The sequence below is a fragment of the Polypterus senegalus genome, chromosome 12 (genome assembly GCF_016835505.1).
Source record: "Polypterus senegalus isolate Bchr_013 chromosome 12, ASM1683550v1, whole genome shotgun sequence".
Lineage (NCBI taxonomy): Eukaryota > Metazoa > Chordata > Cladistia > Polypteriformes > Polypteridae > Polypterus > Polypterus senegalus.
The window spans coordinates 132,238,304-132,250,865 of NC_053165.1; the positions used below are offsets into that span (position 1 = coordinate 132,238,304).

The 12,562-nt window shown below is 35.1% G+C and overlaps 1 protein-coding gene across 1 annotated transcript in view; it reads right to left on the minus strand.

The window, feature by feature from the left end:
* Window positions 1-12,562, minus strand: part of arih1 (ariadne ubiquitin-conjugating enzyme E2 binding protein homolog 1 (Drosophila)) — a 231,087-nt gene that overhangs the window by 52,952 nt on the left and 165,573 nt on the right. Inside the window, exons 8-9 of the mRNA XM_039773452.1 lie at window positions 6,992-7,034; window positions 6,287-6,358 (exon numbers count right to left, since the gene is read on the minus strand). Of these exons, the coding sequence (XP_039629386.1) occupies window positions 6,287-6,358; window positions 6,992-7,034 (115 nt within the window). The remainder of the gene's footprint in view (window positions 1-6,286; window positions 6,359-6,991; window positions 7,035-12,562) is intronic.

Genomic DNA, 12,562 nt, shown 5'->3' on the forward strand with positions numbered 1-12,562 from the left:
GAATATGCTTGTATGTATCAGGCGCTTCATATTTTTGCTGCCTTTTCAATTGTGTAATTCGGTTTTGTTCAGCGCTCTTTGGAACTGTTGCTTTTCTGTGCACTCGTCAGTTCACGTGAGCCGCTTCGGTGTACATGCATCGAAGTTCCCAGTTGTGCTGGTGCCATCTCGTGCTATGTCCATGGCTGTATTTAATGTTACCTTAGTCCTGGCACTTAAAACTTTCTCTCGCAGTTTCGCTGAGTTTGTGCCAAACACCACTGACCATCTCATCTTCCTCTGCATAAGCACAGTCCTTCACCCGTGAATATTTAGTGGGAGTTTGCTATTGGATTGCCGCTGACGGACGGCCTTATATGGGCAGGCACTAAATTACAAACGCCAGCGGCAGCCTGTCTATGAACTTAATTTAAAGTGTAGGTTTACATCGTGCTTTGTTTCCGAAGTAGCAGAACTCATCAATATGGTTGTATATGTCACTCACTCGCTTCTTATTGTTTCGCTGCCTTCTCAATTATATAATGCATGTTTTCTTCAGCGCTTTTTGGAGGTCTTCCTGATTTTCTATGTACTGCGTGATTACGTGGAAGGCGTGATGATGTCACAAAACTCCGCCCCACGTTCAAGCTCATCTCCATTACAGTAAATGGAGAAAACAGCTTCCAGTTATGACCATTACGCGTAGAATTTCGAAATGAAACCTGCCCAACTTTTGTAAGGAAGCTGTAAGGAATGAACCTGCCAAATTTCAGCCTTCTACCTAAACGGGAAGTTGGAGAATTAGTGATGAGTGAGTGAGTGAGGGCTTTGCCTTTTATTAGTATAGATATATATATACTGTATATACACACACATATATATGAGCCGGCTTGTTTTCGTGTCTCATTGTTTGGCTGTGCATTAAGGAAAAAGAAACTAAGGGGTCTGGGTCACGTCAATTAAAACTAAGGAAAAGTTTTAAGGAAAAGTACCAAAAATCCCAACTTTTAAAATGGTATGGTACAAGCATTTTGGGCTTTTTGCTTTCGGAAGTAAACTCTAAAACTGCTTCAACACTCACTTTATGCTATCAAGAGGGAGTGCAGTGAGGTGCAACGGCACAGCGCAACAAGGGGGTGCACAATTGTGTAGTGTACCTGGGGGGTGGTGGGTGTGGTAGTAGCAGGGTGGTGGTGATTTGGAGTCATCCATTAGTTTCTTTGGAATTGTTTTGGCACTGTTAGTGAGGTCCGAAAGCTTGTTTTCGATTCTTAAGCCAAAATTTTGTGTCGATCCAACACTAGCGCACAGACAAAAACACACAAAACACTTTTTCATGGTGGGTATTGGAGAGTAAGGAGAAGATACACAGAATGAATGAAACTGAAAGAAAAAATTAACAAAACATTTTGTAAACTGATAAAAGCTACTGCGAGTGTAAACCATCTTTTGTATACCCTGTTTATTTTTTTGCCCCAAGGTATTACCTTAAACCTGAATGTAAATCAGTGATTGTATAACACACTTGATGACAGTGTAGTCTTTCTGATTAACTCTTTTAGGGCTAATTATTTTTCTTTCTTTTGTCCCAGGGCTGAATATTTTTCCAAAAGACTCAAGTACATAAGCAAAGTTTTCATGCATAAATCAACATAAAATCCCTACTTAAAGACAAATGTCACTCTTTAATAGGTTCCAGGAGCCCCTACAATAGGCATATTCGCATACTTATTACATACGTGTTTGTCCCATCACTCATAAGCTGAAAGGCACTTTTTTTAAAAAAACAGCTTTATGTAATTGAGTGCCTGCTAACCCATTGTTTCGTTTGGTGAAGTCCCGTTGCCAGCTTGTCTCCCACATATCGATGTCTGTGTAGTCCTCCCAAGGCGAATGTTTTCATATGCGCATCAGCTTGTCCAGCACTATGGTCATCTGATGCAAGTATCTGACTTTCGCTTTCAGTCTCCAGATCACTTCTATCAAAATCAGAGCTGGATAAGTCAGAGTCCAATTCAGCTATAATATGTAATACAGTAATCCCTCCTCGATCCTGGGGGTTGCGTTCCAGAACCCCCCGCGATAGATGAAAATCCGCGAAGTAGAAACCATATGTTTGTATGGTTATTTTTATATATTTTAAGCCCTTATAAACTCTCCAACACTGTTAACATTATTAGAGCACTCTAGACATGAAATAACACCCTTTAGTCAAAAGTTTAAACTGTGCTCCATGACAAGACAGAGATGACAGTTCTTTCTCACAATTAAAAGAGTGCAAACATATCTTCTCTTCAAAGGAGTGCCATCAGGAGCAGAGAATGTCAGTGAGAGAGAGAGATAAAAGCAAACAATCAAAAAATCAATACGTGCTTTTAAGTATGCCGAAGCACCGATAAAGCGGCATTTTGTAGAGGAGCGTCCGTATCCTCTAGGCAAACAGCCTCTGTGCAAACAGCCCCTCTGCTCACACCCCCTCCGTCAGGCGCAGAGAATGTCAGAGAGGGTGAGAGAGAGAGAAAAGCAAGCAATCAAGCACCGCGCAGGAAGCATATCTTATATCATTGAGGAGTTTTAGTTAATATGTAATACATGGATTGGGTAGCTTCTAAGCCATCCACCAATAGCGTCCCTTGTATGACATCAACTGGGCAAACAAACTGAGGAAGCATGTACCATAAGTTAAAAGACCCACTGTCCGCAGAAATCCGCGAACCAGCGAAAAATCCGTGATATATATTTAGATATGCTTACATTTAAAATCCACGATAGAGTGAAGCCGCGAAAGTCGAAGCGCGATATAGCGAGGGATTACTGTAAATAAATAATACACACAGAGTATTTTTCTTTGTGCATTTGCTTCACTCTCTCCTCCCATTTGTAGATGCCATTCTAGACATTGCTTACTCTATGCTACTCATGAACACGCAGGGTTTCAATGCCAAGTCAACGAGTCTAACAGTCCTCTGAGCAAAGAGGATTGCCCTCTACCTCTGATATCCATTCTCAACTCCTTGTGTCGACAAAAGTCGACATCCGCCCTAAAAGAGTTAAGTATAACTTAAGCTTTATGTTACACACTATGTAAAAAAACTCTAGGCAGTAATTTCGACATTTCACATGATAGGGGAAAAATTTCAGCAAAGACAAGACAAAAATGGAAATATATTTTAATTGTAAAAACAAGACACACAAAATTAATGAAAAAAAAAAAAACCCTTACTTAACTGATAAAAAGTACTGTAAGCTTCTAATGTTTCCTTTATGACAATGTACTACTATCCACTTTTGTAGTAGTACCCTCCCCACACACCATGTTTTTATTATTTTTTCCACCCCCAGGTAGTTGCTATAAAACATAATGGAAAAAAGACAATAAGAATAAAAATTAATCATTGTTAAAAAAAAAAAAGTACTGAATATAAGAATGAATTTTCTTTAACTGAAAAAAGGCACTGCTGCACTTTTTTTTCCAGTATATGCAGTATATCCCCACTTCCTATAGCACTATACTATACGGCTCAATTGGAAGACATAAAGAGGTCTAAATGACATATCTTTTTGCCCACAGCCACAACAAATGATAATGACTCAACCAGACAAAACATTCTACAACTGCCCCAGCTGTATATATTCTTTACACACTGAAGCCAGCACCAGAAATATTCAGGGGCAAAGGGCAAAAATGCTCCCAAATGAAAAAAATCTTCTCCTTAAAACATAAGCATGGTTGCAAAAATGCCCTAAATGCTCTACTGGTGGATCTTTGCATGCTGATTTACTGGAAGAGCAGGTACAATGAAGGTAGAGTCCTCCTTAGTAATTCACAGATCACCAGGAGAGTGTGAGGGAAGGACAGCAGACCACAGGCGATCTGGAAGATGATGAAGGATGTAGCCAAGATGAGAGCTGAAAGGGAGGACCATAGCTGATGGTGTCTCTGCAAGCAATCCATTGAGTGAGCCCAGGAGTTATGCTTTTTTTTTTTTTTAAAAACACAGAATTCATCCTTGGGTACGTTATAAGCGATTCTGGATTCAAGAAGATCCCAGAGTGTGAAGCCGACCTGCACTGTCACAGTGGATAGGATGATAGAGACTTGAATCACTATCTCCTGGCTTCCTAAATTTTCTTCTATTCAATCTTAACTAGCGTTCACTAAACAAAACACTGTGTATTTTTTATCAGTATGTCACTTGTGGTTTAATCCATGCTTAAGGAACTTTATACTTTGAATTTCTTTATTTTCTCCCACTTACCCCAGTATCTCAATCTTCTACATATTTTCTGGCTGTAATACATTCAAGGATTCAACAAATAATGAAAACAAAAATGAAATGGAATATTATCTGTCACAAGACCCAGCATGCTATGCCTATTCAAAGGTTTCTAAACAATAATTAAATGTAAATTATTTTACAAATTTTGTGATCCATTGTGCAAAACCACAGACGACACTGAAGCAGTGCTACTTAAATGCACTGCAAATACCAGCAACCCCAGAAGTACTGTGTCATTAGGGGGTTTTGGCAGTTGCTGTGAGAGGTGCTGCGTGAAAGATGACAGCACTAGTTTTAAAAGTGAGCTATAAAATGACAGCACAATTGCAATAAGTGATATATTTTTGCTTCAACACTTTACTACGCGATTGGATTACAATTACACCAATTAGATTACAGTTTTCTTTGGATTTATGTTCTTGTCCTGTTCTTACTGTGTGTGATTTTGTCTGGGTTGGAGTATGTCTTTGTGTGGGAGCACTCCCAACTTCTATAAATCTTCTGCATCACGGTCAGAAAAAAAACCTGACTTTCAGGAGGCTATGCACAGGGGATTATTTCAAAATTACACCAGCCATCTGCAAAAATGGACTGTGTTTAGAGTGTTTATCATTTTGTGCTTAGTGTTTCATAATTTTTTCTCTTTACTACCATAATATAAAGACAAATATAATAAGTTAATTTTTATAAAAACTCAGTTTATAAAAGAAGTACTGAACTATGCTCTTTGTCTGGGAGACACCATGCATCTTTGTCTAATTAGTCAGCCTCACAGTTGTGAACTGCTTGCACACTGCTGATTCTTACATTTCTCACAGTTTTTGGCATCTTATTTAGTACAATAAACTTGCAAAATACTGTACAGTACAACATCCATGGACCTAAAACACATTTTTGCGGATTGGATCCTGCACCACTAACCTCTGTGAATAGCTGGAAAAATCTGTACAAATACCCAATTTACCCTATTCGGAATATGTGCCTCTCCCAAAGGGAAAAATCAGGAGTGGTCTCCCCAAGACTTTCTCGTATACTCACATATGGGGATGGATATTTGAGGAGTAAACAATGATTATATTTTTATATCATGTACATTAAAGAACCATCAATATCAAATCAAATTAATAATATATTGAACAATTATTTAAAAAGTAAAGTTGAATAAATTGGACTCTGCAGCAGTGTGAACAAAAGGTAAAGTACCACTTCAGGTTAGCGGAAATAGCCCAAAAGTTGACTGAAATCTACATTTTGTACCTAATACTTGTATGAAAAACATAGCTGACCTAACTGAAAGCGTACTCAAGTTATCATGTTTACACACACACACTCAGACAGAACTCCAAAAATCGTATTTTCGGACTCAGGGACATCTAAAATGTCAAGATTCATTACATCTTGAAAAGGAATTTTTGGTGGATTCCAATACTTTCCCTATACTTCATATACAGGAAAGTCAGGGAGGTCTAAAACAATGAGATTTATCAAAATCTTGACATCAAATTTCTGGACGATTACAATACTTTCCCTATACGAGAAAGTAAAAAGAAAAAGACAAAGTGTGGAACAGCATCTGGTTCAGGGTGTATTGACAAACACAGAAAAATAAAAACCAGAGCAATTTGACTTTTCCTTTTTTTAATGCTAGAGTACATCTTGTTAAAAAAAAAAAAACTAACAAGCATTGTTCCAGATATCCTAATTTGTTTACAGCTCAATGATGATACATCTTTTACTAGACACAAGACGGCCAATAGATGTTGATGATATATGGCGTCCTCAAAAATTTTCCATAAAAAAAAACAAAAAAAAAAACAACGGGCACAAAAGAGGACAATGCCAAAATATCTGAAAGAAAATTCAATTTTAATGAATTTTCCGTGTTCTAATCCTAGGCACATTTGAGATAAGTGTCTGAAGGGGGGAAAAAACTACAACAAAGACAAAAGAACTTAACATGGATACAGATTTTAAGGTTACATATTATAAAAAAAAAAAATATGAATTCCATTACATTTGTACTGTACCTTAGTGTTAGCTGCAATCCAGTTTGAGGTTTCGCTGTCATCATCACACTTTTTAATCCATTTTCTAAGCCACTAAAAGAAAAGTATTTAAATTTCATATAATTTAGAGTAAACATTTTTGGCATGAAATAAATCAAGAGAGTCAGACCAATATTATAAAGTTCATTATTTAACTACAGAAAATTCTCCACACATGCTAATCTCAAGTATTAAAATAAAGGAGCACAGCCTGTACATTTCCTCTTTAAAATATTAAAATATACAAATTCAGATTAACCTATTAATAGCTTAAAATAAATAGATGCAGGGCTCTAATGAAAAGTGTATTTCTGAAGTAAAAAAGCACTATTTTACTAATGAAATTTACTTTCTATAAGAAACTGTAAAATTCTAAAATACATGAAAAAAAATAGCTAAAACCCAAGCGTTTTGAAGAAATAAAAGAAATATGCACATATAAGTGAAATATACAAATATTGGTCCTCCTGTCTCATTAAAAAATAAGACATAAAGGGACATGTACAATATATCTTTCTAGTTATTTAAAACTTTTAAAGTTTAATGCAGTTACCCATAATTGATGCAGCACAATAAAAAAGTATCTTTGAATAGCAATGATAAGGATAAAAAACAGAACATAACTTTTAAAGAGATTGCTGTAGTCTGTTATTACAAATACTAATTGAAACTATCAGTTACTCTTACCTTGCACTTTACAGGATCATGCCAATTTTCTCCACAGTTGAAACTATAAGAAAATACAGAGACAAACTGAGACATATCTTTTTGCCCATGGCCACAATAAATGATATAGAAGATTTAAGCTGCTTTTGTAAGAAATTGCTTTACACAAATCACAAAAAATGCAATATTCAACATAAGCAACATCAGTATTGAAAGCAGGCAGAGCATTACCATTTCCCTCATAAAGTAACAAAAAACAAAAATGAGACTAATGTTTTCCTCCCATATATGTTTGTGTTATGGTAGTAATTCATATCAGATTTAACAGAATTAAACAGAATATTTCGTAACATTTCATACACTGTAATTATTAATGTAATTAAGAATCTTATTTCAATTGTTCATGTTGTGCCTTAAAAGTGTTTAGAGTTTATAAACAAGATCAGTAACCAAGTTTGTCATTTACAAGTCATTTTGCAGTTTTCCTTTACTCACCTAAACTACTGTTAGCATTCTCTGGCTTCCTGCTGGTGAGTGCACATAAATTAACTCTAAACTGTTAACTAATTCATAGTTGATCATATCGGTATAAGTGTTGACCAAACCTCACTGAATTTGTTTTGTCTTGAGTTCTGAGAAATTGCGGAAATGTTCAGGAACTTTGCAGAATTCAGCAAGATGCATTGAAGTCATTGGGGAAAGATAAACTAATTGTGAGTGAATTATAATGGTACAGTTCTCTTAAGTGCCCCTGACAGCTATGTCAGACCAATTATTGTGGCCAAAAATATGACCAGAGCTGTGAGGCATAAGACAAAATTAATAGAAATATCAGAACAGTAAACTTTATTGTAAACAGGAAGCATTAATTCACTAAGGCTAACCACATACAGATTCAATAGCAGGTACATGCATCACTCAAACTAAAAACTATAGTATATTATTTTTCCACCCGATACTTTTGCTTGTTCACTGCTACGGCTACTATATCAATGCAACACTAAAGCCTATGGAAATCTTATTCGTTTAGGTTTGCATCAACTGCACAGCACTCGGGGTAATAATATTAATGGAGAAGGCTCGTGTGTTATACACTGGGCACATACAGGTCCATACAAAAAGACATTGCCTCTAAAACATGAATACACCGACACATTTCCAGTTTCCTTCCGCATGTGTGTTTTCTGATGAAACGCATTTATAAAGTTTACTTGAGGGGATTAACCCTCCAACATTAACTGCTACAGCACTGTGATTTAACTAGCCTTGTTAAGCATCATGGGATACTAGAAAAAAATGGTCTAAACCAGCCACATCAAATTTCTAGGAAACTATCTGGTGAACACAACATACTCACTACAAAAACACTGCTGAATTCTGCAGATCAACACTAATCAAAATGTGTATTTCCCATCTAAAGTACACCCCCACCCCGCTCCATTACAGAACTATTTACATAATGTGTAATGATATTGCCAAAATGATCTTGAATATTCAAATACTATACAAGAGGCAGATAGGACACAATAATGAAATTTGCCTTGCAGCGAGTTTTCTTTAATAACCGAATGCTGATTTAAAAATTAAAATAAGAGCTACAACATTCCAGCAACATGAAGGCCGATCATTCCATTAGGTGACTAAAAGATTAGTCATACTACATCATTCATAAAAGAGCAAGTCAAAACAGAAGAGAATCACAGACTACAGCCCCAGAAAACCATACACCCATGCAAAAACCCAAGAACATACTTAACTCACCATCCTCCTGTTTACTACAAAATTCACAGGAATTGACAGTTTCCCCTTCCATACCCAATAATAACTATTAACAAAGATATTGCTTTGTCATGTGTACAGCCTAATCAAAATGTGTCGGGTTCAGTTTAGCACCAGAAAACAATTAAATTTAAGTTTTGCATAAACTTTCAGTTTTTTGTAAAATAATAGGTGCAAATATAGATACTTTATAATACAAAAAGATTTAAAATCTGGTCCTTTGTGTGGACAAGCATATAAAGATTTAAGTGTGAAAAAGATAAAGAAGTAAAAAAAAAAAAAAAATTTTTAGTTTTCATTTTTTTTAAATAAAAGGAGGACAAGGTTAGAAGCAAAGTTAGAGGGATTTAGCCTGGCAAAGCTTCACATGCATTTTCTTGTCTGTTCTTCAAAATGATTTGACAAGTAACCCACAGACTGGACAGACATTCTCACTGAGTGCTCCAACTTATTTATCATTTCTCTGCTTTACAATTGTGATCCCGCTGAAGAAAATAAGTAGCTCATGACAGGTGATTTACTAAGATGAATGCGCTGGTTCTCTCACTTACTTTGACATCATTAATTTTACAATGTTATGACTTCCTTATATATTGGCATAAGAAATATTTGTCTGTATCACTCCTTGCTGTACAAATGGTCTTACCTGGTCACATAGCTGTCAGTTTCTGTATTTGTGTCATTTAAAAAAAATAAATAAATACACCAACTGCACACTGTGAAACAAATTCAAATTACAGCAAAAAATAATAACTGCAAAAGCTAGAATTGTGGAAACAACCATCAGGCTGACAGCAGCTTTAAAAATTAACATTTTCATGCATATAGAGAAAATATGCACATAATCCAGGAGGTCAGACTATCATTAATAAAATATAAGTCAGTAGCTATAGGATTTTAATGTGTCAAAAGGCTGCAGTATGTTTCACTAGAACACTTTTCACCACTTCCAATCTCAGGCGTTGCAAAGAATTAATCAGTTTACATTTTATAGCCTGCCAGCTTTAGTTAGATTTATTAACAATTCTTGGACAGTATTATTTCCCAATTGTTTTTAAACTATTCCACTGTGTAATTCATGTTGAATGCAACTACTTTTAATGTTTTAAGGTTTATAGTAGATACAGGGGGTATAGAAAAGAATTACCCCCTTCGAAATATTCCCTTTTTTTGCTCTACAGCCTTACATGAAAACACACACACACAAAAAAAAAAAATTTCTTCCCAGCTTTACTTATTCAAGGCTCAAACGAGCCATAATGTGGCCTTTTTTGTGAAGTGGCTATTTCCTTGCAACCTCCCGAATAAGCCACAATTGTGGAGCGCTTGTGAAATTTTCACAGGATTTTTTCTTTGCCATAAAATCCTGTAACTCCTTCAAAGTGGCAATTGGCCTCTTTGTAGCTTGTCTTACCAGTTTCCTCCTTGCTCTTCCATCCAGCTTGGAGGGACAGCTGGATCCAGGTAGGGTCCTAGTAATACCAAACACTTGTCACTTCTTTATTATGGCTTTACTATGCTCCTTGGGATTGATAAAGCCTTTGAGATTTTTTTGTATCTTTCTCCTGCCTTATGTCTGTCCACAACTCTATCCCTGAGATCTTTTGAAAGTGGCTTGCCACCCATAGTCAGTTGCACTACCAAGCAAGGAAATGCTCCAGGAACAGCTTCACTAATCACACCAATTACAATTGATCACAGGTGGAAGCCAGTAACCATGGTCTGCAATGGAAATGGTGGTTACTTATACCTGATTGAGTTTAGGAGGTGGGTGATCCTTTATAAATCTCAGTATTTCTTGTTTTTGATTTTTAAACATTTTTCTGAACTGTAGCTATTATACCTTTCACTTGGATGTTATAAATTGCATTGAGTAAGTAAAGCTGGAAAAAATATTGGTTTGTGTGTTTTCATTTAAGGCTGTAAAGCAAAAAAAAAAAGGGAATATTTCAAAAAAGGGTGGTTCTTTTTATGCCCACTGTATATTGTATAGGATACGTTTGCTACTTTTTTTAATTTCTGAAAAATAACAATCTATTATTTTTCTGAATCATTTTCCTTTTCATTTATTACTGTTTTCTGGTGTGTCTGAGTGGCTTAATTGGAAAGGAAGAGAAGTGGAATGCAAAGTTGGGTGAGGAAGTGAACCCTAAAAAACAATAAATCGTCAATGTAAAAATTAGCTAATGTGTTCAACTCCTGCTTGTAAGCTGACAAAATTTGTTAACAGTGTAAAATTTTAATTTAAAAACTTGCAAGTATTTTAATAGTTAACAAAAGCACACTCTCTTTGAATATTATAAAGCAATTACATAACAGTCATTACTGTGTGGTGTTAAATCATACTGGGACAGGAATAAGGCTAAAATGTGAAAGTGTGATAATTCAGATTTTCACTAATCTAAAATTGTAATTTTCATTTTGTTAATATTTTAGGCATTAACTATTCTTATGTTTTTGTATTAACAGTTTATTAGTCTCCAGTTAATTGAGAAGAGGAGCACACAGGTAAGCAACTGATTGTGAGGCAAAAAAAAAAACTAAACGAAGAAAAAGTAATGCCATGGAATTTAATTTTATGTTAATTAATATCTCATGGATACATTTCTCTAATGTTGAAAGATTCAAAAGATCTATTTTTCAGGGCACATCTTTTGAAACTGGCTGGGTTAATAATTAGTTCTTTATGATCTTTCTTTTTTGGACAATTACTGTTGCTTGAGATGTAGAGTGGTAACTTCATTCTTGAAAAAACCCAAGCCCATCATATGCTGTTAAAGACAAGACTTTTTCAGCCAGATCTGCTCAATAGTTTTGCACCAAGTTAACTTCAACTTTAAGCTTCTTGTGTTATCACTTAAAAATACAAGGTAAATGTTCTGAAAAGCCATAGGTCATAGTCCAACTTGGCTTTGGTCAATTCTTTCCTCTTTTTCTGGATAACTAACTTTCATGAATGAGAAAAATAAAATTAATAAGATAAAAACCTTTTCTCAATCCCTGTATTGATTGATCCTCTAAAATCCTTCCACAAAATCTGCATCCAAGTAGACAGGAAAATAAAAAAATAAAAAAAAAAATGGCAATAGTGTTAAGTTTTGATTTCAAAAACTGTGTGCTCTTTAATATTTGCAATTTAAACATACCTTCATTTATTTTTTGCTTTTTCAATTTAAATAAGTGTGTTTCTGTTAATATTACTCACCTGAAGAAAAAAAAAAGTCAAAAATAGAACTAAATTCCACAAAAAGGTAGCATGGGGTAAAATGAATAATAAAGTGTCATACGTTCTGGCTCATGTGGTTTTTGGTATAAATGAGTTATTGAAAAAAGCAATAATAAATTTGGAAAGCCAAACATGACATAAACACCGTAAACTGGCACTACTAACAAAGATGAGAGAGAAAGAAACTGAAAAATATTGTATTTTAAAGCAAGAGTACTGTCTACCAATCAAAACAATAAGTGATTACATCTGAACCACATGTAAAATGTACCAAGTGCCAACAGTGTTTAAAAGGAACAGAAAGATGAGTAAAATTAAAATTTTAATCTTAAGAGTGTTCAGAATTAATCAGATTGATGTTTTGTAAGTCTCTACACTTAAACTTTTTAGAGAACTTGTGCCCGACAAAAAAATTATGACTGTGCCACTAAATCTTTAAAAGATACAGTAACATAAATGCATCGCTAATTAAATGGAATATACAGTACCTATATATGCATGGCCACCCGAAATTAGATTAAGCAATTAAGACCATGATATAGAATTCAGAAAGAATTCAGTAAACTTTCATGGTAATTAGAGGAAAT